At 39.6% G+C, this 27,277-nt stretch overlaps 3 protein-coding genes across 5 annotated transcripts; 2 read left to right on the top strand and 1 right to left on the bottom strand.

The window, feature by feature from the left end:
- Nucleotides 1-1,104: 1,104 nt before the first annotated feature.
- LOC131793897 (scaffold attachment factor B1) lies at nt 1,105-13,643 on the bottom strand. Of its 3 annotated transcripts, XR_010718159.1 has the most exons (13): nt 13,505-13,643; nt 13,186-13,363; nt 13,035-13,081; nt 12,280-12,630; nt 12,045-12,096; nt 11,344-11,664; nt 10,146-10,266; nt 9,188-9,380; nt 7,713-7,862; nt 7,250-7,457; nt 6,485-6,631; nt 2,146-5,519; nt 1,105-1,219 (listed from the first exon to the last, which is right to left on the bottom strand). XR_010718159.1 is itself a non-coding variant. In XM_066169604.1 (12 exons), exons 1-12 carry the CDS (start codon nt 13,631-13,633, stop codon nt 3,556-3,558), a joined length of 3,861 nt encoding a protein of 1,286 aa, XP_066025701.1. In that variant the 5' UTR covers nt 13,634-13,643; the 3' UTR covers nt 1,105-3,555. The 3 variants fall into 3 exon arrangements, 2 of the variants coding, with proteins under 2 accessions (XP_066025701.1, XP_058967414.2); XM_066169604.1 differs by having other exon boundaries at nt 1,105-5,519; XM_059111431.2 differs by having other exon boundaries at nt 1,105-5,519; nt 13,041-13,081.
- A 114-nt stretch (nt 13,644-13,757) lies between these two features.
- Nucleotides 13,758-24,127, top strand: LOC131794025 (protein phosphatase 1 regulatory subunit 36). Its single transcript, XM_059111564.2, has 16 exons — nt 13,758-13,912; nt 14,066-14,133; nt 15,079-15,195; nt 15,893-16,132; nt 17,014-17,112; nt 17,957-18,097; nt 19,243-19,285; nt 19,561-19,643; nt 19,903-19,955; nt 20,055-20,130; nt 20,566-20,595; nt 20,762-20,857; nt 21,278-21,325; nt 21,676-21,783; nt 22,548-22,585; nt 23,175-24,127. The coding sequence occupies exons 1-16, from the start codon at nt 13,892-13,894 to the stop codon at nt 23,222-23,224; spliced, it is 1,311 nt and encodes a 436-aa protein (XP_058967547.2). The 5' UTR covers nt 13,758-13,891; the 3' UTR covers nt 23,225-24,127.
- Nucleotides 24,128-24,234: 107 nt separating this feature from the next.
- LOC131798085 (beta-1 adrenergic receptor-like) lies at nt 24,235-25,191 on the top strand. Its single transcript, XM_059115767.2, has one exon. The coding sequence runs from the start codon at nt 24,244-24,246 to the stop codon at nt 25,189-25,191; it is 948 nt and encodes a 315-aa protein (XP_058971750.1). The 5' UTR covers nt 24,235-24,243.
- The last annotated feature ends 2,086 nt before the right edge of the window (nt 25,192-27,277 follow it).

Here is a 27,277-nt window from a genome sequence, read left to right as displayed (position 1 = left end):
CTGATCTGAAGTTATAAATTTTGATCCATGTCATCTTCTCCTTCAAATTTAGCGTCATCAAGTCGTTCACAACCTGAGAAACACTAATCTAACAGGTTCACTGCATATAGAAACCATTTATAAGCTTGGAAGCTTCGAGCATTTTAAAGCTTTGAAGCTTGTAAGTTAAAACTTCCAAGCTTCGAGCAATAATGACATGCTGGTATCTTTTTCAGTGTTCGTGTCTAACGAATCAAGCTGTCATTGATCCAGAATTAGCTTATTTTCTGGGTGCACTTCGCCAATGACTTACTCAGTTTTATTAGCTTTTCTTATTGGAAAAGAGGGAAGTCAAGGCGCCATCAGATTCCCGCATTCCTAACATGTCATTGTTTCCTTTATACTAATGAACAAGTTGCAACACCTGACCTCGTTTCTTTCGCGTCCCACTCGGATTTCTTAGTCCTTGTTCGCTCTGAGTCCGTTACTCTAAGTACTGAACATTTAAGAGAGCTGAGAAGGCGAAGGGTTGAGAAACGTAAAGGATACAAGGAGCAAGGGGAGGAGTAGGTGAGTTTATCGTCAGTCAAGTCAGGCGTTCCTTACCCATTCTTAAATTTGCCATAGTTCGCTAGCCCAAGCAAACGTGCTTTCTGTCTTATCAGTAGTCACTAAATATCTCGTAGCAATAAATGATGAGGCAGTCTTCCAATTGAACACCATGTATATGTTCTGGTTCAATTTTATCCTTGGTACAAATTTTATTTTCTTTTGTGTTTGGGTGTTGTAATGTATGATAATGAGTTTAAAACAAGAGAAAATAAAATTTGAATCAAGAATAAAATGGAACCACGACATATATGTTGGCATGACTACCAGCCACTGTTTGGGAAACGAGACGGCGCCCCTCCCCTCCCCGAAGAAAGGTCGGAAAGGGGGCTTAACTCGCACGCAGTGATTGTGGTAATTTCCGCACCAAAACGTGGGGGGGGGGGGGGGGGGGGGGGGCGCGCGCGGCGGCTGTAGTCCTTCCCTCAGCTCCGTCGGCACAAAGCGGATAAACAGCGCGCAATCAAGGGATTGGTATTAAATGTTAAAACCGGATACAGTAAATACACAACCATATCAAAAAGAAACTGAATTTTATTACAAAAAGCAAATAGTAAAGTACAAAAATTATGACAAGAACTCTCCAGAAGACCTCAATGGATACCTCAAGGAAAACGAAGACCATACATACCTGAAACGTAAAGGTAAGTACTGTAGAGTTTCTTATTTAAATCATTTTCGAACGAATCGATCAGTCACTTTTAAGAAATTCTGTGACAACTGTCACTTTCACCTTCACAACATCCAACGCCTCACCCCCCACTCCCTTCCTCGGCTTCCTCCTTCACAAAACTTAAGATCGATACGTAAATGCAATTATTATCAGTAACCGTGACGTCAGCTGAAGATTTGGACACGTTATTTAACTGCAGTTGCAAACGAATTGAAAATCATGAAGTTACAGCGCATGTAGCGTGCGAGGAAATAAGAAGCGTTTTTGTCTTCCTTATTTGCCAGACAGAATATCGAATTTTGAAATTTAAATGCCGGTCACCACTATGTTCTACTTTTACAGGGAAAAATATTGAACAAGGCCAATCAAAAATAAAAGACAATTTTCTTCATAATACACTCAAGAGAGAAGAGTCTATGAAAATAAAACAAACCTAATGTATGGAATTTAAGTTCTTTTGTGGAATTCAGTCAACCAAAGTTCAATGCCACAGTAGTTTTGCAGCATTCTCGGGATATCGCCAGAATTTCTTCCGGTAAAGTCAGTTTGGTGACAAACCTAGAGCAGTTTTCAGTGTCGAAAACAATCTGAGATTATATTGGTTTCGCAATTACTTACTCTGTGATTGGTCCAGAAAACTCGCGAAACTCTCTCATCCAATCGGGTGCAAAACTAAAACCAATCACGACCTGGTCGCCCGCGTTTTCCCGCGCTTTAGACAGTTTGGTTGTTTATACCTTTAGTTCTCATTGGCTCTTAGAAGTATTTTCCTTTGTTCTGATTGGCCTTGGTGAAACTTTGGATTTACGACACTCAACGAAAAGCGCTCTAATAAATGCCGCAAGCTCACTGTGGAATTAAGTTTGCAGAAGCTTGTAACTCACCTCATCGCTTCCTTCAGCCGTGCTGCCTGTACTGGGACACAAGTGTTAACAAAACAAGTTACCTGCATCAACTTACCAAAGCAAGATAAAAAGCACAAGGTTTCCAATGGTGAAACAAACAAAAGCTGAACACCGCATGGGAACATCAAGTGATCAACCACCGACACGTGACCACGCAAAATAGGTTCAACATGACCAGTGGGTAAGGCACCAGGGGAGGGGAGAGGCGGACTAGAGTGGAGTGTATCTATTTGAATGCCATAAGATAAATAAGCTGGAGACCCGTGCAACATCATTTACTCGTGTTTGTTTCACCACTACGACTAGGTAGTACCTTAACCCTTTAACTCCCATAAGTGACCAAGACGGAATTTCTCCTTGCGATATCAATACAATATCAAGCAGATAAGTGACAAAAATAAAGAAAAATATAGAGGATTAGTAGTTGATCCAATACCAAATTCTCAAAACTAACATCACAAGAACTGTATGGTAAACAGTAAGGAGAATTACTAATGAGATCTTGGGAGTTAAAGGGTTAATAAGTTAACGAGATATAAGCCCGACGAAACTTTGCGAACAATAACAATTTTCGTCAAACCCCTTGGTAAGCGACTCTTACGTCCAAAACCATTTCAACATTTTCGTTTTTCCGCGAAATTCCATCTTGATCCTTCATTGTTTAACTGTAACACGCTGACGGGGTGGGTAAATTCGGCAAGAATTAATGATTTCTTCTTCACAAACTTATATTCGTTTACATCATTATCCCTTGACTTTATCATCCATAGCACTTGGCGTAGTAATTATTTTTGCATTACGGACGTTACAGACTGCTTTGCAAGCTTCATTCATCCATGTTTACGATTCGCTTCCAAGATTGCTTCGTCCTTAACTTTCGCGATCTTGAGCGTAGTCCAACATAATTTTCACGCATAACGAGACTCCAACAACTGTTAATCCATGCCATTTATTCGAAATGAAAGATATTGAAAGCCGAAAGATCAAAAGCCTCATTCAGGTAAGATGAAAGGACACGACGATAGATGCATCAAGATTTTGAAATTTCTATACCACGATGTTGAACTATTATTGTACGTTCAACTACAGGCGCGATCATCTACCCGTAACAGGGCTCTTCTTGTTTAAATAACTCCCATTGGATGATTACTTTGGATTACAAGCTAAATCAAAATGAACAGGCGTTAATTCTAACGTACAAGTTATGCTCAGTTGAGAATTTCCGAGACTCTAAAATGCCAAAATTGTCGAGCAAGTTACCAAGTTTCACACTAGGTTCTAAAACTTGCGCAAATACAAGATTCACAGAGGACTGTTTCACACCTAAAACTTGAAGTTAACCTAAAATCGTCCACCGAATCAAAGAAACTTCAGAAGTTTATCAATGTTTCAGTACCGCCGCATCATGCTGACACGTGGGGCGCCCTTGTAAGGCTCATATCTGACGTCGCCTGCGACAGGATGGCGCCTCTCCGCACCGGGAACTGCACTTCCAGTGTAAGCACCTCGGGCAACAGGAGCCGCCAAGGAACTTCCGGGCTGGTTCCAAGGAGTTGGTGCACTGTCGCGGGCAGTGACTGCAGCACGCGACCTATCGTCAACGGAGGGGCGGCCTGCATTTGACACGCCAAGAGAAGGAGTGGCATTTTGGCGCGAGTCCATTCCATTTCCCCACGCACCTCTAGGCGGTATGGAGTCACGGCTGATCGGTGCACGGGTATCCCGAGCATCATACATGGTTCCTGGACGAGGAATGCTCTGCTTGACCTCCGCGCCACGATCTCGTGGACGCTCCCTCTCCCTGGCAGCAAGCGCATCGCGGTCTCTAGATGTCAGGCTACCACCATGCGTGTCTCGCCAGTCTCGCGCGGGTGGCTTGCTAGATTCCACTCCTCCAGTGATGGCCACAGAGCGATGGCTTGTGTCCATGGACAGCGAACCGAAACGTGCATCAACATGGACATTTCTGATGTCTGCGAGTCCTGAGGACCCGTGCGTAAAGTTCCCCCCTCTTTCAGCTTGAGGGATAGGCGGCCTGCTATCACGAGGGTCAGGGGCACGCCAATTGGGTTCCTCTATAGATTTACTCAAATCACCTCGCACATTATGTCCTTGAGCAGAGGCGCCTGAGCCCAAGATGCCCCTGACGCCAGCACGCTCCAATAAGATGGACAAGCTCTTCTGTGGATCCATTCCAGCTCCAAGAACCCCAACACCGGCCCCAGACAAGTCACCTCCAGTAGCCCAGGCCTTAGTCTCGTGGTTGCCACGGCTGTCACGCAAGTCACGATCACGTGCTCCTCTGGAATGGTCGTGAGGTTTGTCACGCCCGCGGTGTCCTTCTTCGTTACGTCGCTCTCTCTCATCTTTCTTAAGACGCCTTTCGTCTGCTCGACTCCACTCCTCGGTTCTGCGTTCGCGACCGGCTCCAGCTGGTTGCCGACCGTCTTCACGATGGCCTCCTCGAGAATCACGCCTGTCTGAGGAGACTTCAGGACGGTCACGTCTGCTATCACGTTCACCCACTGAACCGCTGAAGAAGTCACGCGGTCTTTCGTCACCCAAAGCAGCCCGTTTAGGTTCTTCCCAAAAACCAACTGGTTTCTGAGCATGTGCTGGATCTCCACGTTCAAAGGGCGCACCATGGCGCTTTAGACTCCGACGTTCACGTTCCAATCGTTCACGTTCTAAACGTTGACGGTCCAAACGCTCTCGTTCAAGGCGTTCACGTTCCAAACGTTCCAATCGTTCGCGTTCAATGCGTTGTAAGCGGTCACGTTCAATTCGTTCACGCTCAAGTCTTTCTCGTTCAAGTCTCTCACGCCTCTCCCGTTCTAGGCGTTCACGTTCCTCGCGTTCACGGCGTTCACGTTCCCGTTGGCGTTCCAGTTCTCTTTGCCGTTCTATTTCACGCTGCAGCCGTATTCGTTCACGTTCTTGTCTTTCGCGTATCTCTCGTTCACGTATAACCTGAAGCCTTCTCCTTTCACGTTCTCTTTCTCGTTCACGTTCACGTTGTCGTTCGGCCATTTTCTCCCGTTCAAGCCTTTCACGCTCTCGTCGAAGTCGTTCCTGTCGCTCACGTTCACGCTGCTCACGGATCTCTTTAGCTCTCTCCAGCCTCTGTCGTTCCTGCCTATCACGTCGGATCTCGTCAATAGACTTGATTGGGCTTTTGCTGGGCTTTTTATCGTCCTTTTCTTTACTTTTATCTTTGTCGGTGCTTTTCTCCGTCTTGTCTTTGTCTTTTTCCTTCTCCTGGTCTTTGTCTTTCTCCTTTTCCTTGTCAGAGGATTTATTCGACACGACCGGTTTCGAACCTTCGTCTTTTTTGCCACTTGAAGAAGTACTTCCTGTGATTAGTATTAATCGTAAAACAAAACAGAACATTTTATGCTAAATAAAAGACAATCTGCACGAAACATACTTCTCTTGCAAACAAAGCAGGCAAAACGAAAGCAAAGGAACACAAACAAAAAACCAAATGTGACGGGATGGAACCTCAACAGCCTCAAATGCAAGAGTAAACTGCATGCAATTACTCGACAGGAAGTTCAATTGTTAGCATCGTGTTCGTCCCACAAATCCAAAGGGTGTCTTTAAGGAGCAGGATAGAACGCCCCAAAAAGAGCCTTGACGAATCATAACAAAATCACAAAAGTAGTTAATCAACTTCAATAAAACCTGTGCAGCTCTGATCAGCACAACCTGAGAATCATTTTAAACAACAGTACAACACTTGACTAACTCAACTAGGAGATCAGTCAACAAGGTTTAGATTTATTAGTTGAATTGACTCTCGTATGATCAGGATTAAAATTCTCTTTGATGCCCTATAACAGCATTCCACGACGAGTGTTGGGATTATGTCAACAACGCCGTTATCCTGTCATTAAGCTCTTCATTTCCATCAAATGCTTCCTTGATTTACAAGTGATTTGTTGACCACCATAGAGAAGGATGAGTAAGAGGAAATGCAACGCAACAGGACACTGATTCATTAGCTTTGAAGAAACACTCAGTGATGGAGCTCTGTACACTGAACAACCTAAAAATGATGGCATGTAACTGGATGAACCATCCTAAAAGTTACACCACCATTCCACACGAATCATACTATCACCACAATCCCTAAAGCTTATCCAGCAACAATCCACGCAAAGGAAGTTGAAAAATATGTCCAGCTAAAAGAAAACCAGAAGAATTTCTTCGATAAGAGAGGAAAAGAGAGGATCAAGCCAAGTATAAGAGGGTACAGTTGCTCTAAGCAATGCTGTTAAAATTGCGTCCATAATAAATCTATTAGTATTAGACTAACCTGACTTCTGTTGTTTTGGAGTAGTTCTAGAAGATGACTTAGCTGGTGTTTTAGTGGCTGTTGATTTACCAGGAGTCTTTTCCACAGGTTTCTTTGCTAGCGGCTTCTTGTCATCAGTTTTTGCTTTGGATTTGTCTGATGAGTCAGCTGTCAACAGATCAAAAGGGGAATCTTAAACATAAGTATGAGGAACAATGCAACATTAATTAACTACTCCATGGCTTTCAATTGGCCACTTCCGAGGTCGTCTTTTCCTCTGTGATCTGGTGCCGAAATTTATGTAACATGGATGTGGCTAAGTGTGAAGTCGCTCTCATTGGTATAAAGAATGAAGTGCAGTGCCATATGTGCTTCATTGACAAACTCCAAGTTTAAAAAAGTGTGTGCAAATCTATCAGATGTACATCAAGTGGTAAAAGTCTTGTTCCACTCTACTACTATTTGCATTTCTTGATACCTCTCCTTTACCGTTACCTTTACCTCTCACCCATTTCGTTTTGGGGGAGGGGGAGGGGGAGGGGGAGGGGGAGAGGGGGAGGGGGGGAGACAGGGGACTTTCAAGTACCTTAATAGGAACAAATAACATGTATCATCATCATGCAATTGTCATTGTGTGAGCATGACACTTAGTAGCCTCACTGTGAAGGGGTTGCAAAAGATTGGGAGTCAAATCTTGTTATATCTCTTGCTGGGCCAGCTCTTAACCAACAGAGTATTTCCTTGGCTAGAACCTGGATATTTACAACTTTGCATAACTACACATACCTGGCTTGTCCTTCTTCTCCACTGGTTTCTTATCTGCTGGTTTCTTGTCTGCTGGTTTCTTTTCTGCTGGTTTCTTCTCTACTGGCTTCTTTTCTGCAGGCTTTTTGACAGCTGGCTTTTTGTCAGCTTGCTTCTTATCAACTGGTTTCTTATCTGTTGGCTTCTTGGCAGAGCTAGATTGAGTTGTAGGTATGCGATCACCTTTAGCCTATAAAAGACCACCACAAAAGATCAGTCATTTCTGGATATGAGCCAAAACCACCAAACTTTGTTGGTTAATCTTTATAACAAAAAATTTGTTTCTACACAACTAAAAGATTCACCAAAATACTGCAAGGTTTTCATGCCACACACTTTTCATGCCTGGATTTTCCTCTTCTTTCTTATTTCTCTTATACCACCAGACCAACTAAAGAAGATTTCACTAGCTGAGTTCTTTACCAAAAGAAAATGATTCACTTACCCTATCCACAGTGATAGTTTTTCCATGCAGTTCTGTGCGATGAAGGTGTGATATACACTTGGCAGCCTCCTCACTGGTTGACATGGTAACAAGTCCAAAGCACTGGGCACCAGGAGCCTTGGAGTTTGTCACAATCTTAGCACCAACCACCTAAAAACCAGGAACAGTTTCAAAAAACAGTTTCCCCCTCAGTATTTGAGCATCTCAACAAAACTTTTCATATCACTTCTACAAGGTATCATTTCCCTGAATAATGTAACTATTTATGCAATGGCTAATTCCACTTGGCTTTGAACTGTTCAAGGAAGCTCATAGCCCAGTTGCTTGAAGAGAGATTAATAGGATAATTTTCACTTTTTTTTTTCTTAAGCATCCAGTCATCAGATTGTAAACAAAAAGAATTATCTACAACCTAGGGTTATCTGAACCCAGCTTTGAAAAACCTGGTCCAGAACTTTACTAGGGTATACAACAGTAAAATATCAAGGTTTACCAAACTATTAAAAAATTAAAGAGAGCCACCACATCAGGGTGTGAAATTGCGCCTAATACAGGTGCCAATGCGACTAAATTTTTCACTTTGGCAACCAAATCCTGAAAATTAGTCACCAAATTGGTGACTAGAATGTTTCATCATAACCTTACCAAGAGATATAGTGAATTAAAAAGATTTGCAAAGATAAATCAGCGGCAAACTTCCTCATTTAGTTTGTTTCCAAAACACAGCACATGCATCTTGATCAATAACGAGATGCCATCTTGGATTTAGGTGAGCTTAACCGTTGTATATTATCCATCCTAGTGTCCACTTTGTAACACATTAAAGATCTTTTCTCTAACTTAATTTTGGAGGGTCTATCTAGAACGCTGACAGCTTAACAAAAGGTTTTGTTTGTCTTTGAAAATGGCAACCAACTTTTTTTGAATTGGCTACCACTTTGAAGAATTTAGGAGCCAAGTGGCTATCAGAAAAAAAAATTAATTTCATGCCCTGCACATTAATTGACATTTTACCCCAAGCTACCTTCTTAACTCCTATAAGTGACCAAGACAAAATTTCTCCTTACAATACTGATATAATATCAAGCAGTCAGGAGAAGAGAATTAAGAAAAATATCAATTAGAGGATTGTTTGATCCAATACCAAATTCTCAGAACTAACATCAAAAGAATTGTATGGAAGACAATAAGGAGAATTACTGATGAGATCTTGGGAGGGAAAGGTTTTAAAGATTGTACAAAGGCCAACTACTTCAAAAATAAGGTTAACAAGATATGAAACCAGTGCTTTCCTTTTCAGGCAGTAACCAGTGATATTTACTTCCTGTAGAAACTCCTAATACAGCAAAAAACTGCTTGGAATTCTTGGAAATTGATCAGGGAGAGGATTGCTCCAAAGGTTTGAAAATTTATTTTACCAAATTGAGGGAGAACACTGTGAAACTCTTAGAATTCATGATAAATTCACTCCTCACCTTTCCATACTGACTGAACCTTGTTTTCAGGTCTGCAGCTCTTGTTACAGAAGACAGATTGCTCACCCACAGACTCTTTCCAGTTTCTTTTTTGTCCTTTGCAGAGGAAGCACTCTTTCCTGGTGTTTTGGTTGTCTTGTTGTCAGCAGCTTTGGAATCTTTACTCTTAGCTTCACCCGTTTTCCCTTTCTCACTGAAAGCAAAGTGAAAGAGAATTGAGAACACCGTTTTTAATGTCTTCCTCAGTTTTAACCCTTGACCTTCCCAGATCTGATTGTTAATTCTCCCCTCTAGCTACTACACATTTCCTTTAAAATTAGATAAGTGAATTTGGTATTAGATCAAGAATAACAACTTATACATGATGAGTTTCAGTGTTCTCATAACCCATTTGCTGGATGGTGTATGGATAATTTAGGGAGAAATTACCTCTCAATCACTTCTAGGAGTTAAATGGTTAAAAGTGTGGCAAGCTAACTGATTTCTTATAGATCTCTATAAAGTTTTAGAAAACACCCACAATGGTGATATTATATCAGATATAAAAAAAAGTTTTCAGGAAAGTGGCAGTTAACCTTGTTCACTACCTAAAGTGATTGACATGTAACTTCTCCCTATAATAACCATATGGCATCCAGCACACAGGTTATTAGAATACTCCAAATTAACATGTAAAAGTTTTCTTGATCTAACAGCAAATTCTTGAAACTAGTTTATAAGGAAATGAGTAATGGGAGAAATAACAATCAGATCTTAAGAGTTAAGGATTAAAATAAGTTCAAGCTACGATTACAATGCCTGGAGATGTGGCCTATTCATCCTGCATGAAGTATGAAATACATAGGGTGTGACACAACTGTTCCAGCAGCAACTGGTCAATACAAAAAAAATAAAAAATTTAACTGAAACCATCTTTAATTTGTCATTTACTTCTCAGAATTGTTTAATCTTACTGCACCTCTGGGAGGAAGATGTTTGAGATTTTGAACTTCCACCATCTTTAGCCTTCTCTTCTTTTGCTTTATCTGCTGCCTTGGTGTCTTCTTTCCCAACATGGTTTTCAGCATCCTTGGTTTTCCCTGGCAAAAATAAGTTGATAAGTTGACTTAGAATCAAACCCTGACTTCAAACAAAAAAACAAATAAAACAGAGAGAACATTCATCAAGAGTCATCAAAAGGTGTATTCTCTGGTTAAGGGTTAGATTGTAAAATGTAGTTCCATAGTGAGAGGGAATTCTGCAAATGTCATTGGTTCCATGCATAAAAAAAAAAGGAGTAAAAAAGAGAAAAAAAGAAAAAGGAAAAAAAAAAGGAAGAAAGTTTGAAAGCATTTCTCCTCTCAAACTTAATATCATACACAACTAGCCAATAATATTACTGATAAGTAAACATTTTCACAAGCATAATCCAAAACTCTCCCCATGATGAAAAAGTATTTTCTTAGCTCACCACTTCCTTTACAGTACACGTAATTTCTTTACAATACATATGTGATGCCAATGATAATCAAATGATGAAGATATTTTGCAGTGCACTCAAAAGAAAGAAAATTGTTGCATGAAGGACCACCAAAAATTCCGTTATAGGAATAATTGCAACTAAAGATTTTTTAATCCCCATTTCCAACTTGGCCCTAAGTAGATAGTGCATTTAACAAACAGATGATTTGATGGTTATAAAGTTCCACTCTTCAGTATTTTCTTTGTCCACCTGGACCAAGTTTGATTTCCAAGATGATGAGGTATAACAGATATTGTGTTCCTTATCCCATGGCACCAGCTTTGGTGATATTCTTGCTTTCTTGCTGTTATGGCTAATTCTTGAAAACAAGTTTTCAGTGCTTACTTGGACCCCTGCTATCTCATCTAGAAGCAGTTGAGTGAGTTCTGATTTTATACTGTACTTGTCCCAATAGGGAACCATGAAAAAGCATCAGCAACATGACTGAGGGCTCCTTGTTTACAGAAAATCTTTTGTGAACTGGTAACACTTTTGCTTTAGGGTTTTAATTCTGGGCTTTCCAATAAGGGAGGTGACTCCACATAACACCAATATGTGGTCACAAACATAGTTGGGCCAAATTTAACTCATATGAAGTGCTAATCTAAAATTCATAATCATAAAGATACACAATCTAAACAAACAGCTTTGGCACCTTTCTCAGATTTTTCTTCTCCCTTTTCTTGACTCTTAGCAGCAGCTTCTGCAGCAGCTGCCTCTTTTGCTGCAGCCTCTGCTGCAGCTGCTTCTTTCAAATCATCATCAAGGTCATCTTGTACGTCATCTGCATGGACAAACAACGAGACTGACAAACTGTTCTCTTTGGAACCATCAAGCTCTGACATGTCCATGGCTGTAGCACTGTCATCTTTCATTTGTTCACTTGTGTCTTCTACACTTATTTCTGCTGGTCCTGATGTCTCCATTGGCTCTTCAACATCAGCTGATTCTTCTGTACCTTCCATTTCGTGGGTGTCTGATGTAAACAAACATTTTCACCTTTTTCATTCTGAGCAATTACAAACTTCAAGGCAGTGATTTTAGTTCTTTCCATGAAAAAGCTTATGGAAGTATTTAACATAAACAACCACATTCTCTGATACATTTTCCTTGAAGGAAATGTGATTTATCGAATGCCTATTTTTGACAATTTTTCAGGAAAATGTACATTTTATGGCTTTAAGCCCAACAGAAAATCCTTTAGAAATATTTTCAGAATGCTGATGGTGAGAAGCTAAGCTGACTACTGAAAACAAACCAATCCCTGGATCAGTTAATAAGATAGAACCCTTTCTTACATAGAGAAATGCAATTTAAAATAAATCTGAGATAGAAAGAAAGCAGAAATTATTGCACCTTCTTCTGTTTCCTCTGTTTTTTCTTCTTCAATCAGAGAATGGTCATCAACCTGCACAACACAAAAGATTGTGTTTATTAATTACTCAAATAAAATGCAATGTAAGTTCACATTTCATTAAGAACCAGGAGTTCATTGTCACAGTTTTCTGTCAGTGGTAATGGGAAATATAAAATGATAATTGAGATGTATGTAGTCTGATGGCCTAAGACTTTTTTGCCCTCCAATGCCTACCTCTTTGTTGTTATCCAAGTCATTTTGCTCCTCCAGATCCTCCACTTTAATATCTCCCTCATTTGGTATCAAGTCTCCATCATCTTCTTCAACATCCTTTTCACTGTCCTTTTTTTCCTCCTCCTCATCATCATCATCATCGTCATCATCATCATCATTGACCTCATCACCATCATTATCATCACCATCATCATTGTTATCATCACCAACTTCAGATTTCACTGTCAATGAGGTGTCAATTATGCTGTCAAGCTTATTACTGTCTAAATCATCAGCATCCAAAGGCTCCTCTTTGAAGGCTTTATCCTCCTTTAGATCAACATCCAATACAGTATCACCTTCATCCTTGACCTATTAAAAACAAATGAATAAAGGGGGTAATGTTTATCACAAAAGCAAAAAATTGTTGACAGTTAAAAAAAAATTGTCAAAAGAAAGAAGCAGTGTTTAAAAATTTTCTCCATGGACAACGATAAAGAAAAGAAATGTTTTTCTTGGAAAAATTTTACTTCACCCGTCCAAAAATTATAATGACTTGTGCTAGTCAAGACGAAAGATGCTGTAGGATGTAGAGTTTCATTCCATAATCGTTTTAATATTGTTGAGGCATGCACAATTACTTCACTTGAAAACAAACAATTGAACCCAGTAACAATATCACCTTTTTAAACTTTACTAAAATGGAACGGTCGACTACCACACAATTAGTTTAGCGATAACAGTGGAAAGCACAACGTTTTTATTAGTAAGCTTACACTGACCGACTCCTTGGGTTCTTCCACTTTCGGTGCAGCTTTCCTCTCTGTAGAGAGACAAAAAAAACAATAACAACAATGTAAGAATTCCCAATTTTACCTGGGATCAATAAACTCAGAAGGGAAAACAGCTGGTAACATATGTGCTTACTTAAGTCTGGGGTGATCGAAGTTTTCTTCGGCTGTTTCTGCCTCTGAGGGGACGCAATCGGGCTCGCTGAGGGCTGTTCTTCCGAATCGTCTTCGTCATCTTCACCAGTAAGATCCACACTATCAATTGGGATGAAATCTGAGGTCTCTTCTTCATAATCCTTTTCTACCTCCAAGGCCTACAGAAATACAGAAATTAGAACGCTTCGATCGGAAGCTAACCCGACTTTCGGAATAAGCTTATCTAGTGTTTTCTCGTTCCCGCCAGCATCTGCTCAAGCCATATCATGTATTTTTCGAGAAATAACTGTACAAGTTACCTTCTGTAATCGTTCCAACAATACTGCCTTCACTCCACTTTTCTCTAAGCCTCTTTTTTCGAGCTCTTGACGGAGATCTACCACTCGTAAATCGGCGAGTTTTCTTCCGCCCAACAAAACAGTCGCCATTTTTAGACATGTGCCGTGAGCGAAGAGAAAGAGAATATCCCGGATGATATAGCTTGAGTCGCAAGGCCTTGTGGTCAAGACCCGGTACGATTTCTACACGGAATATTGCGAAGTTCCACGGAAATTACCGAGCATTGCCCATCTCAATAACGACTTCTTGTCGATCATCGATCGCAATATGATCGTCATAGAAACATAAACAAGATGGCGAGTTCTTCGTCTCTTATGTGATACAAAGCAATTTTGCTCCGAATCACAATGGCCCAAACGGAAGACTTGGTAAATATGTACTATAAGATAATTTTCACCAAATATTGTTTTAAAATTATAAAGAAAAATTATCAATGGATCGTACATAAATCATGAAACAACCTGACTTCTAAAAGCCTCTCCAAAATAATTATTTTGCTATTCAATTCGATACATGCACAGTATAAGCCTTCCCAGCTCAGTAGAAGATGGATTTGGAAAGACGACACAAACACACTGGAACCAGTAAGGTAAGATAGTAGAGACTAATAATATATATTTTATTCGCTATGAAATTTATTTTCCCCACAGTTTCGAAGGGACGTTAATGGTGATCTCATTAACTTGGACTGGTCCAAATTGACCATCGCAGAGGTTGCAATTAAATCAACGAGAAGGAAAACGGCACGAAATATAGATCCGGAGAGAATGTGACATGAATCCTTTATATGCACATCTTAACTGCTGTGGTATCTCCCGAGAATGTCCTGAATAAAACTACCGTTGAATCAATAAAGCGTCACCATATTGAGAGGGCACCCTGTATTAAGCGGTCAGTCGTCAAAGTCCCGAATTTTTTTACCTAAATCACTAAAATTCAGGTGAATTATAGTGATTTAACACTAAATTACCCTGTTAGACTCTCACACCTACGTAACACCACAGTTTCATCTCATTGTCCTCAACCTGTACTGAACAGTCACTAAAAGCACGGCCACTCAAATCAAACTAAGAATAATCTTTGAAGTAATTTTTAATCCGTTTTTCTCTCCCAAATCAAAGAAAGTAGTACTTTCGAGCAAGATTCTGCATATGAAGTGGTCAATTATGGCATAAATAGGTATTTTTTTACCATTTTCATAATTTCCCAAATCTGTGGAACCAAGGTGTATTTAAAACCGTCACCCTACCATGGGTGACTGCTTAATACAAGTTCGACTGTATACTCCTTGTGATTTATGCATGAATTATAAATAGAGGGGGTAAGTTTCTAAAGAAACTGTGGTGCTGTGTAAGTGGGAGAGTATAACAGGGCAATTTAGTGTTATCAATTGAGTTGATAACGTAAATTGGCCATTGTAAAGAGTTTCAAAGCTGACATTTTGAGGGGTGGCCCTTCATTCATTAGCTCTGATGAGGGGCTAACATGCGAAACATTAGCTTTGAATTATGTTGTGTTTTTCTTCTGTCAACAGCACTGTTCCTGGAAGCTTTGATAAAGGTGTTAACTTTCATCTAGCTGCAAACAAATCCAAAAGAAGCAAAGGAGGCTTAGGAATTCACTTTCAGGACCTGAACAAGAAAAATGATAGGCAAGGCAAAGCTAAGAATTATAGAGTTGTTGATAAATTTTTCTTTTTTCTTGATTAACCCTTTAACTACCAGAAATTATTAGCACATAACTTTTCCCTGTGATTACCATATTTCCTCGAACAAGTAACCACACTCCTATAAGCACCCACCAAAAATAAGTGCCCACCCCCCTTTTTATAATTATAATATCAAACAAGCACCCCCCCCTCAAATAAGTACCCCCACTCCTCCCTCGCTTTCTTAAATAGTAGAGATACGAGAAAAAACCTGTCTCCATTGCCTCTTGATTTATAACTTCTAAATCTTCAACTTAAGCAGAATCAGTACAAGTCAAAATTTTCTCCATGAATGCTCTCTCCTTCCAGTAGACACCCCCTCTTTTGACAAACTCTCCTTTTTAGCACCTTAAGAAATGTATAGAGAACAGTGTGACAGATATGTGTACTAATGTTGAGATGTAAAGTAGGAGTTGGTCATGTGAGTTTGTTTCATACCCAAGGAAGAAGTACACATCAAAAAAATGCACAGAAATCACTTATTCAAAATGCAGAATACACATATTAATCAAAGAAAGGTCACTGTTGAGATTAATTTCCTTATTGATTTTATTTAGTGATTTTATTCTTGAGGCTGAAGATTTTAATTTTCATATGTTCCCGTAACAAAAACATAGCTCTTTGTTTGTTCCTCACTCAGGGGTACACCATCAGTCATGTCCAAAAACTACGGGGCTACAGGAGCAACATCTCGTCGTGGCCAGGCATACCTGTTGGTACAAAGAGCTGGTAACATGAAAGGTTCCTCACCACGCCCAAGTGTCAAGCCAGCTGCAGCCAATGAACATGCAACTGTAACACTGGATGATGTCAAGAGTGTTGCATTAGATTCCATGCCAGATGTTGACCTCCTTCCTCCAGCATTTCAGGAATGTTATAGGTAAAAGTTGCAGGAAACACAGCAGCCCTGTGAATAATTGGTTAGAATGTGGATTGAATAGGTCAGGGCTAGAGCTCTGGCTGTGTCATTGTGCTGAATTCTTGGGCCAAAAGAGCATCTTACTGTCCAGGAGTTTAAATGGGTACTAGTTAACTCTTAAGGAAGCTTAACAAAATGGTCAGGTGGGAAGCAGCAATTGCCGCTTGCCTAGCTCAAGTTATAAAGTGCTAGACTGTTGTGCATGAGGTCAAGGATTCCATTCCCAGACTGGACCAACACTCAATGTCTTAAAATAACTGCTCAGAATGTGCTGTCTTTGCTATGACATTTGCAAATGGTTAGACATCCTAGTCTTCTTGGGTAAGGTAAGGATGAGAAATCATAGGCAATGCATCCTGCATCTTCTCTGTGCTGTTTAGCAGATGTTAGAAAACCCATGCACTTCTCATAGCAAACAATTTAGTTCCCAGTGTTGTGGTCTGGCCTTGTTTCAATGGTTTACTCCTGGTTGCTTCATGCTATGGCAACCAGGATCAGTTTGATGGCAATGATTAGACCAAGTTTTTGTCGCTAGATTTGTAAGACTCCATGAATTGTGGAGATCCAGTTTGATTACAGGCTAAAGCTACAAGCTACAAGTAATAGTGCACTGACCCAAAAATTGAATAACAACCATTTGACAAGCAGTGATTGAAATTTGAGGCTTGATGTGGCCTTAGAAAATCACATATTCAAATGAAGCACAAAAAAAGAAAAAGAAACTTTCGGGGGGGGGGGGGAGAGATTTCAATAATGTATTTAAATTTCATAGCTACACTATGCTTGTTACCATACTTGATGATGCTTGAAGCATTTGGAAGATTTGAATCTTTTTTTTCCAGCTCTGAACAATTTGATGAATTTCAACTGGCCATTTTGAATTACTTTGATGCATTCTTTGAGAGGATGGCTATTGAAAATAAACCAAAACCAATGGCAGTGTAAGTGATATTGACACTTTCATATGAAAGAGATGGACTTAACATTCCACTCTAAAAGTTTACATTACACCTTTCTCTATGAGTCCATAATGTGGCCTTGCCTTAGATTTACTGAAAGATAATGAGTGGTTTTTTGATACTGATGATGCCAAACCTATATTAGCTTGGCTAAGCTAGCTTTAAAATGATGTTAGTGTGAGGGCTATAGAAATGTTCTAGGTTAGTACCTTGAGCCTGCAGGTGAAGAGCAAAGAAAAAATAAGATTGAAACTGTAAAATCTTGGTCCATTTTTTTTTCTGTGAAATGACTCCTGTGCTGCAGAGAGAAGAAGGATCTGTGCTGCAGAGAGAAGTAGGACTGATATAAGTATCTGACAACTTGTTATCAGTCAATTGATAACAAGTTAGGGTTAATGTTGGGTTAGGGGAGGGGTATGTGGGCAGTTGCCCAGATACTGATATTGATCCAAGAAGTAACTTAAAAATGAGGCATCAAAGTGTGATATTGGTAAGACGTATATGTATTTAATAGTCCATTTTACAGTTGTGTGCTTGGTTGCCAAGCCTTTGAACAGGAGTGAGGCTAAGGGTGACCTTGTTATGATACAAACCTTGCTGCTTTTGAAATGCAAATTACTTTGTTATCATGCTAACTAGATTCTGGTCTCTAACACAACAAGGTCACCTTCAGCCTCACTCCAAATCAAAGGCTTGGCAACTAAGTACACAACTGTAAAATGGCCTATTATGACATCCACAGAGTTTACATGTAATTATACATGCAATACAATGAAAAGAAGAAGTAAACAAAGCAATTGCTAACTTGTATCATTTTCCTGTGCAGTGAACCAAGTCTAGCTGAGAGAAAAGCGCTTGCAACAGCTGTCTCCAAACAAGAATCAGCACAGAGACTTCTAGGACAATGTTACTGTACACTTGTTCTTGGGCTTGGACTGGAAGATAAACATCACATGGGCTGTGGCAGGTAATTATTTCTTGAAGAAAAGATAAGAAGTATCATGTACATGAAATTTAATTTGCAGAATTTTTTTATTTGGATGTTGGTAGTATTTTCAGTGCTTAGCAGGACCAAATTTTCAGCCCAAGATCACCGAAATTTTTGCTGGGAACTCACATGTTTGTGATTTTCTGTGCATAAAGAGAGGATAGATAGATGGAATTTTCTAATTTTTCAACTTTTTGAGTCATGTAATGGGGCACTTCTTTAGAGGTGAAATATAGATGGAATTCTGTAAGTGAGTCTGAATTCATTGAGAACAGCTGACTTTTCTGATTCATTTACAGAATTTTCCATTTGACTGGTAGATTAAGTAAATTGTTTTGTGCTGTCTATCTTACTTCCTTTTTTTTAATGTGAGAGATATTTTTGGATCAAGAATCTTCAAAACCTGCAAGTAACAAAATGAAGCCTTACAAAGTTTTTATGCAACACATTTATATGTGAATCATGAGAGAGCTCTGGTGTTAGATTTACTAGGAAATGTGTCAAGGAATCAAGGAAGCACTTTAAATGATAATTTTCCATCTTACTTTCCACCTCATCTTATTATTAGAGGAGGAGGAAAGCAGGTTGGGAAATTTTTATTCCCTTTAGGTGATATAATATGGAAAAAACAGGTCCGTGGATTGACCACCCTGCTTTATTGGAGTCAACTTAACATACATGTATATCAGTCTGGGCCCAGTTGTTCAAAAGCTGGATAATGCTATACAACAGATTAATCCCTATCCTGCAAATAATTGCTAGCTATCAAAAGAATAAATTGCTATCCAGCAGATATTAGTGTTGGCGAAACTTTCTACTGGATAGAGATTTAACCCTTTAACTCCCAGATCAAATTTGTAATTCTCCTTTACTGTCAACTACACAATTCTTATGTTAGTTCAGAGAATTTAGTATTGGATCAATTAAGGATATTTTTCTGTATTCTCATCACTTATCTGATTGATATTGTGTGGATATTGTAAGGAGAAATGCTGTCTTGGTCACTTATGGGAGTTAGAGGGTTAACCAGTGAATAATGTTATCCACCCTTCAAACAACCAGGGCATGGTCTGGAATAAATTCCCTCTGTTGTTGTCTCTAACTTGCTGTTTGCTAAATTTTAGACAACGCAGCTCATACACAAGCAGAGACAGGGAACTCTATGAGGTAAGTTCATTGTTATATGTACAGTTATAAAAACATGATTGGTTTCATTTCATGCCTGGCCTGGGTTGTTCAAAGGCTGGATAGTGCTGTCCACTGGATAAATGGCTATCCAGGGGATAAGTGTTCACAAAACTACTGTGTCAGCTGGATAGCAATCTATTCAGTGGGTAGTGCTATTCAGCCTTTGAACAACAAGGGCCTGGTAATTTAAGGTTGGCTGGATCATTTAATGCATTTGTCCACGTTTTTGATTTCATTGTTTTCTTATTCCAAAGGCTCTTTACCCATTTTCTGCATATGTGACCTACATTGCATTTAGACGACAACATTTGGATTTAATACAAAAAGAACTGGGAAGGTACGTGTTTCATTTAACACAATAGATATTTTTTTAAAAAATTATCAATATTTAAGTGACCATGATCTCTTATTATGATCACTATCACCGACATCATCCTTGTCATTATTATTATTACTGTCATTTTCACGGTCACTGTCAATGTCAATGTCATGGCCATATCATTATTATCATCATAATCAGCATCACTATTAAGATAAAATTCCTATTTTTGTTTATTTCAGTATTTATTCATACTCAGTTTACCTTTTCTCATCAGATTGTTTCGTTCAGACACATTCAACCCAGCAGGGCGACCCCAAGCAGTTGAAGGTACTCACACGTGACTTCACATAACGTAACGTTAAACACAAGGGCACATTACCGAAAGAAACATAACGTAATTGACAAATCATACCTTTTTCTTGTCAGAGGTGTATGCTATGGATCGCCTCAAAGACAGCACCAAGCAGCCGTTAACACCTGCCGAATATCGTAGGCTCAAACCGTAAGTGTTTTAATATCCTTTTTACAATTCAACTTACAGTCTATCAATTGATTTCAAGAAAAAGATTAGTTCGGCACTTCGGACCGAGAGGCCTGGGCTCAAGTCCCGGCCGGATGACTTTTTAACCCTCCCCTCCATGCCCTATTCATTATTTTGTCTTACTGCAAAAGAGCTCTCACAGCCCGCCTCGTCTCCCGAGGACATTTGGAAGGCCACTCCATCTGCTTTTCTTCTTATCTCAGCACCTAAGACCCCGGGTGTCTAGGACCCGTGGATAGAATTTATTTCCACACTAGCATAGTCCAAATGCATGACAAACTTTCAGAGCTACAGAACATTATGCTCTTGAATTAGTTAAACTGTATATGTAAGTGATTGTCTCCTTGTCATACTTTACCTCCTCTAAATATCGCCGTTGCCTTGATTGCGTCACAGAAAGCGACCGCCTATCAAGTCAATTATCAAGTAAGTACGAATTGAATGATACTCAAAACTTCATGATTAAATTTTAATTTTAAAACTGATTTTCTCTTCTTGGTCTTGCATTATTACAACTTGACATTGAAATTTCAAACAAAAAAAGCAATTATGCCCGTGAGACTAGTTGTGACGAGGTTTGTTTTTCTTACAGCCAACGTTCTCCGGTGCTGGTGTCCCTGTTACCGACCTCACAGGAAGCAAGTCCGTGGTTTCTTGATCGTACCAAAGCTCTTCCCTTGTCGGAAAAGTAAGATTATGGTCATGAAAGATGGTTGGCTCTGCATGCAGAATAGTCGTAAATGCTACTTCGTTGAAATGTCATAGCAGGTGCTATGTGTGTTCAAAATGGCAAGGCACGCGAAAACTCACCCCCTTCCTTCCTTCGCTGCCCAAGTAACCGCGCGCACATTGTGAAATCACGGTTCGTGTACTATTTTCAAGCACGCTTCGTTAGAATCCGTTTTAATCTCATCCATCCTTGTTCCTGCTTGTTAAGTGTCATCTCTTGTTCGTGTATCTATCTCAATGAACAAATACTTGTAGTCTCCTTCGGTAAATTTTAAAATAGTTTTGAACTGCATCTGAAACTGTATCAAGCGCCACGACGATGCTCCTTCTTTGCTCACTTGTGACGCACAAAATGTTCATTAAATTATGATTTTTGCAGTGAGATTCCACACGAAGAAGAAAAGCTGGGTCTTATCCTTCAACCCAAGTAAGTAAATTCGTGGTAGTTGATGATGTACATGTAAAGAGAAAATTATCAGTTCTCATTTTTCGTAAATGTTTGTTCTGACATTGCAGAAAAGATTTAGCTTTTTTAGATTTCTTCTTCTTCAAATTCGATGGTTTGTCTATCACTGCCTAAGTTTGTACCATTCCTTTTGACTGGTATTCCAAAATTTTGGAGTTCCAATTCAAGTCTATTGCACTCAAAAAAGGTTTCCCCCATAAGTCTTATTGAGATTCTAAGAATTATGGGACATGGTTTTTAGACTAGTATGCTGTTAAGATGGAATGTGACAGTAACTGTGACGTCAAGTCAACGTTTTCTTTTCCCTGCAGAGTTGGTATCATCGGAGAACCCATGTCCGGTTTTAATCCATTGACTTTGGCACCGTTTGGCGAGGAACATGAAGAGGAGACTGGAGACGAGGCGGGATCAAGAAGAAGGTATAACCTAGAGCGCATTTTGATTGGATGTCGTTTAACCAGAGTCATCATAACAGCCAATTAGAACAAAAGGAAATATCAAAGGGAGCCAATGAGAACTCAAAGTAAAGACAAGGAAACTGCTTGAAGCGCGGGAAACGCGACGGTGGCCAAGTCGCGACTGCTTCTGGTTTTGACTCTGATTGGTTGACAAAATCGTGCTAGCTTTCGGACCAATCAGAGAGCGAAATAAGGCAAAACCTAATAAATTCCGGATTACTTTCGACAATTAATTGAAAATTGGCGTTGAATTGTATCTTGCTTTCTTTAAAATTCAAACCCTTAGTCCCAGCGCTCCTCTATGAGTTTACGTCATTCAGTTACAGCAGGAGCCCATTACCCGGAGCTTCCATCTTCCATACTTACCCTCTGAGTCAACCCTGTCTCGTATCTTTTTATTGTTATAAGCACCTCCCACGGGGTTTTTCGCGGGTGTTTACATAATAGCCAATCATAAGAGAGCTGTAGTCCTCCGTATTGTTTACGTCACATGCAGAGAAGGAATAGAGGTCAACCTTCGCCTTTGGCCGCCATTTTTTTAGGGTTTTATGCGAACGTCAGCGTGTTTTCGCGGAAAATTAAAGAACCCCCAACATATCTCAGTTCTTAAAATAAAAAGATACGGGACAGGGTTGACTCAAGGGTACGATTGGTATGGAGGCTCCGGGTAATGGGCTCCTGGTTACAGCCAAACTAAACTGCGCTTTTTTTTAATCCCCTTTCAGTTCCATACCAGGTGAAGCACCTGTAACCCCCAATCAGGGTAAGTCACCATCATCAGCCGCCGCTCATAAGTGCTGCTCAATAACGTTGTTTAACCTATCAGTTAAAAAAAAAATCACATGAGTTATGATAAAATGAACGTTCAGACCCTCCTCGGGCCGTAAGTTGAGCGAGCTTGTGCAGAGAAGTGACAGAAATTGTTCACGGTAAACTCGCCTGGCACTAGTCATTATTCATCTTCAATGTTTATCTCTTGTCCAAATAGCAGGAAATTTGGTCATTGAATAATCGCCTACATTAGCAATAGTAATTTAGGTTCCCAAACAAGTCACAATTTTGCAATTTTTTTTTCTCACATTTCTTTACAAAACTCACGATAAAAAGGGACACGCTTTGTGACACCTGCCAATCAAAAATCTTAATTATATTCGACCCCAATCTCCGACAGAATTTTGAGAATGATCAAAAACACTCTAATAACACCATGAAAAAATAAAAACCAGTGCTTTCGGTTCGGCCAGACCTGATAAATGTCGAACACCTTTAGTATTATCCGTTCGAAATCCAATTCTCTGTCTTGCCTTCCTTTTTTTATCATTAATTTTCCGTTTTGATTCTGATTTATACAGGAGCAACCAGCGACGTAGAAGAAGGAGAACCCGCTGAACAGGAGGAATGATATAAACACCAACTTTTAGTGCATGTGTCCTGACGTAAAGTCAGATTGTCACAAGAAAATCACACCCGTTCTGTCAAACACATTATTGTAGATAAATTGTACAGAGTGCCCATTCTGTAATGTATTTAATAAATTTTTTTAAATTTGTAACAGCTTTTACTCCCTGTGGAGTAAAAGCTGATACACCTTGTTTATTGAACACGACGTGATTTTCTGTTGTTGTTGCCCCAAACGCAGATGCTCCCAATTGTAACAAACCAACAAGCTTGGAAGTCATTACTCGCTTGATTCTCGGCATCACGTTGTGAATAGGTGAATAGAAGATCTTTTTGCAATTAAGATTATTCATATTTAACAATCCTTCCAGCGAGTCTCGAAGTCTTATTAATTACAAGTCTAATTTTAATTTTTTGTAAATGAGAAAATGTATTAGTTATAGTTTCTATTTGTTGCTCTTTCCGTTGGCAAATAGAGCTTTCTGTTTACTTTGGCGCCGTTTGAAACAACAAATTATTTTAAAGATGGATACGAAAAACTCATGACACTATGGGTTGTCAAATCCTTATTGCCTCAATTGATATCGTAGCGGACAGCAAGCAATTTCTTATTTTCTGAGAGAGTTTAAAGAATTATTCAGTTTAATGCCAGGATCGCGGATGTTGGAAAATTTTGACATGAGTTATCGAGTGCTGTGTTGAAAGTGTGTTTCCCTCCTTGAAGTGTGGGTTTAAAATAGCAGCAAAATAGAGGTGCAAAGACACAGGTGTTTCCTTTTGTCAAGCTTGAAATCTGCTGTAACCAAGATTTTTCAGAAGCAGACCTCTAAGCTTTTCCTTTGTCCTGAACGGAAAATACCGGATCGCGAACAAAATACTAATTAAAGTGACCCGTTGGATATCCACGGAGGCGTATTACGTAATAACTGGGAAAAATCAACTGTGCTTCGGTTGTGTTCCACCGTAACAGTTAAAAACGGAGATTGCTTGAAGGGTGACACCCATAACTGCCTCGAACACAACATGGCGACTTCAGATGAGGCATCTGACTGCAAACTCCCACTCGGATTCACTGGCGAGGTCTTGGCAATGGTTTCGTACACCTCGCTTGGTATTATCGGATCGTTGGGAAACATCTTCGTGATTCTTGCTATCTACCGTACACCAACTTTAAGGAACGTGTGCGGAATTTTAATAGCAAATGTCGCTGTGTCTGATCTGATAATGACAGCAGTAGTAATGCCTCTTGTAGTGTTTGTCCTAATTCAGGGGTTTTTGGATAAGTGCATATATCAAACTCCAATTTTTGTTGTCTTGATAATAGCACTTTTCTCTGCCGGTTCATCGCTTCTGACTCTAACTAACCTCAGTGTGGATCGCTGCTTTGCCATCTGTCGCCCGATGAAGCACAAAACGATCGTAACTTTAACAAAAGCAAAGATATTAATTGCAAAAACGTGGATTGAGTCCTTGATACTCCCTATTTTAGAGACGTTCTACCGTGAATCGACCATCGCAAAGTTCCTTCAGACCATTGGAGTGGTCTACTGTTACTCCATCATAGTCATAAGCGGCATTTTTACGATCAGGAATGTGCGCGCCAATTCAAGACAAATAAGATCACTACATCAGGATCAAGGAGCGTCTCGCCTCACTGCAGATTTGACCCAGAGGAACAAACAAGTCGCCAAGACGATCGCACTTGTCGTGTTCCTCTTCACCTTATGTTGGATCCCAATCGCGTTTATCATAAGTATTGAGATCGATGCAGATAGAAATGGCAGAATCTATTTCTGGTTTGCTACACTGGGGCTCGCTAACTCAACAGTAAACCCGTGGATTTACTTCTATCGGCAGCCAAACTACCGCAAAGCGCTCAAATCGTTGCTCGGATGCAAACAAGGCACATCTAACGCTGTCGTGCAAGTCCAAAATCGCAATGCAACACAAGGGACTAAATTGACCAGGTGAAAGAAAAGGCGGTGCCTCGTTTATACCCTCCAACTCAAAAGATCGACTTCACATTTTGTTATAAATAATTTCAGAGAGGAAGGATTGCCTAAAGGTAACACCTGATTAGATATCATAAGTTTCAAGACTCTCATTAGCTTTTTGTGGGAAAACATTTTGAAAGTGTTGTGAGAAGTTACAAGTCATCCAGAGCTAAAGAATACAGAACAGTTGAACGGGGAAGACTAACCAATTTTTAACTGTCGACTAATTCCTAAAATCCAAGTGCTAATACGAATCAACTTTGCAAAGCTACCTGAGAACCATTGACACCGGATATTTGAAACAGAACCAAAGTGAGCACGTAAGAGAAAAGGTGGCTCCTTGTTTGGACCCTTCAGCTCGTAAGATTGTCTTCGCAATTCTCCCCTCTGGCTGAGATACATTTTGTTGTAGGTAAGATCGGAGATTGAGAGTTGCTTAAGGATAACACCTGCTTAGAAATGATAAGTTGTGAGACTCTCATCACTTTTTTGCGTCGTAAAGTTTCAAAAGTGTTACAAGAAGGTAGCAATATATTCACTAGAAATGATAAGTTGTGAGACTCTCATCACTTTTTTGCGTAGTAACGTTTCAAAAGTGTTACGAGAAACTAGAAATATATTCACCAGGGCTTGTAGCAGCGGCTGCCTGAGAAGACTGACCAATTTTTATCTGTCAGCTAATTCCTAAATTCTAACTGATGGTACAAATTATTTTTTGAAAGCTTTGGAAGAGGACCAATCTGTCTTAATACGGTTTCAGTAAAAATTTCAAAAGTTTTCGATACAGCTTAACGAAAGTGAAACGATGCTACAGATGTACTAAATCTTAATGAAAATGACTTTGAAAAGATGACAATTCTTCGAGACGTTTCTTGTAAATTTGAAATATCCGTTTCAGAATTTAAATAATTCATTGACCTTTCTGTCATTATAAGCAAACCCGTAGTGATCAGAAAAATTGCCCGGCTGAAATAGTTCGCATAAGATTGTATTAAATGATTTCAAAAGTAACGTTTCGGTGTCGTTAAGACGCCACAAGGAACCATCTACAACAGCGATGCAAATGAGAAAGAGGTGAAACAGAAAAAATGAAATTGAGATCAATGCAGACAGTGAGAAATTCTACATCTGGTTTGCTACACTAGGACTCTCTAACTCAGCAGGAGACCTGTACATTTATTTTCATCGTCAGCCCGGCAAACTACAGTAAGGCGGTAGGGTGCTGAAATCTTTGCTTGGATGTCAAACGAGGCGCATCTAGCGTCTTCGAAGTGCAAGAGCAAAATCGCAGCCTCTGAAAGAAAAAGCGGTACCTTGTTTGAACCTTTCAACTCCTAAGATTACCATCGCAATTCTCCCATCTAGCTGCAGTACATTTTGTTGTAAATGAGTACAGAGAATTGAGAGTTGCTTAGTGGTAGCCAACTCGAAAGCTTTGCTTTGCTACTTTGGCTGTTGCACACTGATTCAAAAAATTGTACATATAGTTACATAATCTATATAATTTCGTTTTCTGTATTTTCTTTCTTTTTTTTTTTTTTTACTCATCCTTGTACCTGAATAGTGTGAATAAAAGATTGTTAGTAACATTGCTAAACTGATAAGTTTTAGAACTCTCGTTACCTTTTTTCCGGACTGATAACATTTCAAAAATGTTGGGAGAAGTTGCAAGTTAATCACTTTATCATAGACCTGTTTCCGACTGTCGAAAAATTCCTAAAATTTAAATGCTTAATATGGATCAACTTTTGAAAGCTACCTGAAAATGCGCAGGCAATGTTTCCATCGGTAACCGGTCAAGTCGCCCGAGAGTCATGTCGCCCGAAACCTGAGTCACGTTGCCCGAAATTTTAGTAATGTCGCCCGAAAAAAAAGTCAAGTTGCCCGAAGAAACAAATACTAAAAAGATCAGAATTTCGGACTGTAAAAAGGCAATAACGTTGAGAAATTTTTTTATCACTAAAGTGCTCGTTGTTTCCGACAACACCATGAAGATTCTTACAGCGTTGTTTGTTCCTAATAACAAAGGGAACGTTGTTCGTTTCCAATAACAAAATGCAGCG

This window comes from Pocillopora verrucosa, chromosome 7 (genome assembly GCF_036669915.1).
Source record: "Pocillopora verrucosa isolate sample1 chromosome 7, ASM3666991v2, whole genome shotgun sequence".
Classification (NCBI taxonomy): Eukaryota; Metazoa; Cnidaria; class Anthozoa; order Scleractinia; family Pocilloporidae; genus Pocillopora; species Pocillopora verrucosa.
This window is presented reverse-complemented; position numbering and strand designations above follow the sequence as displayed.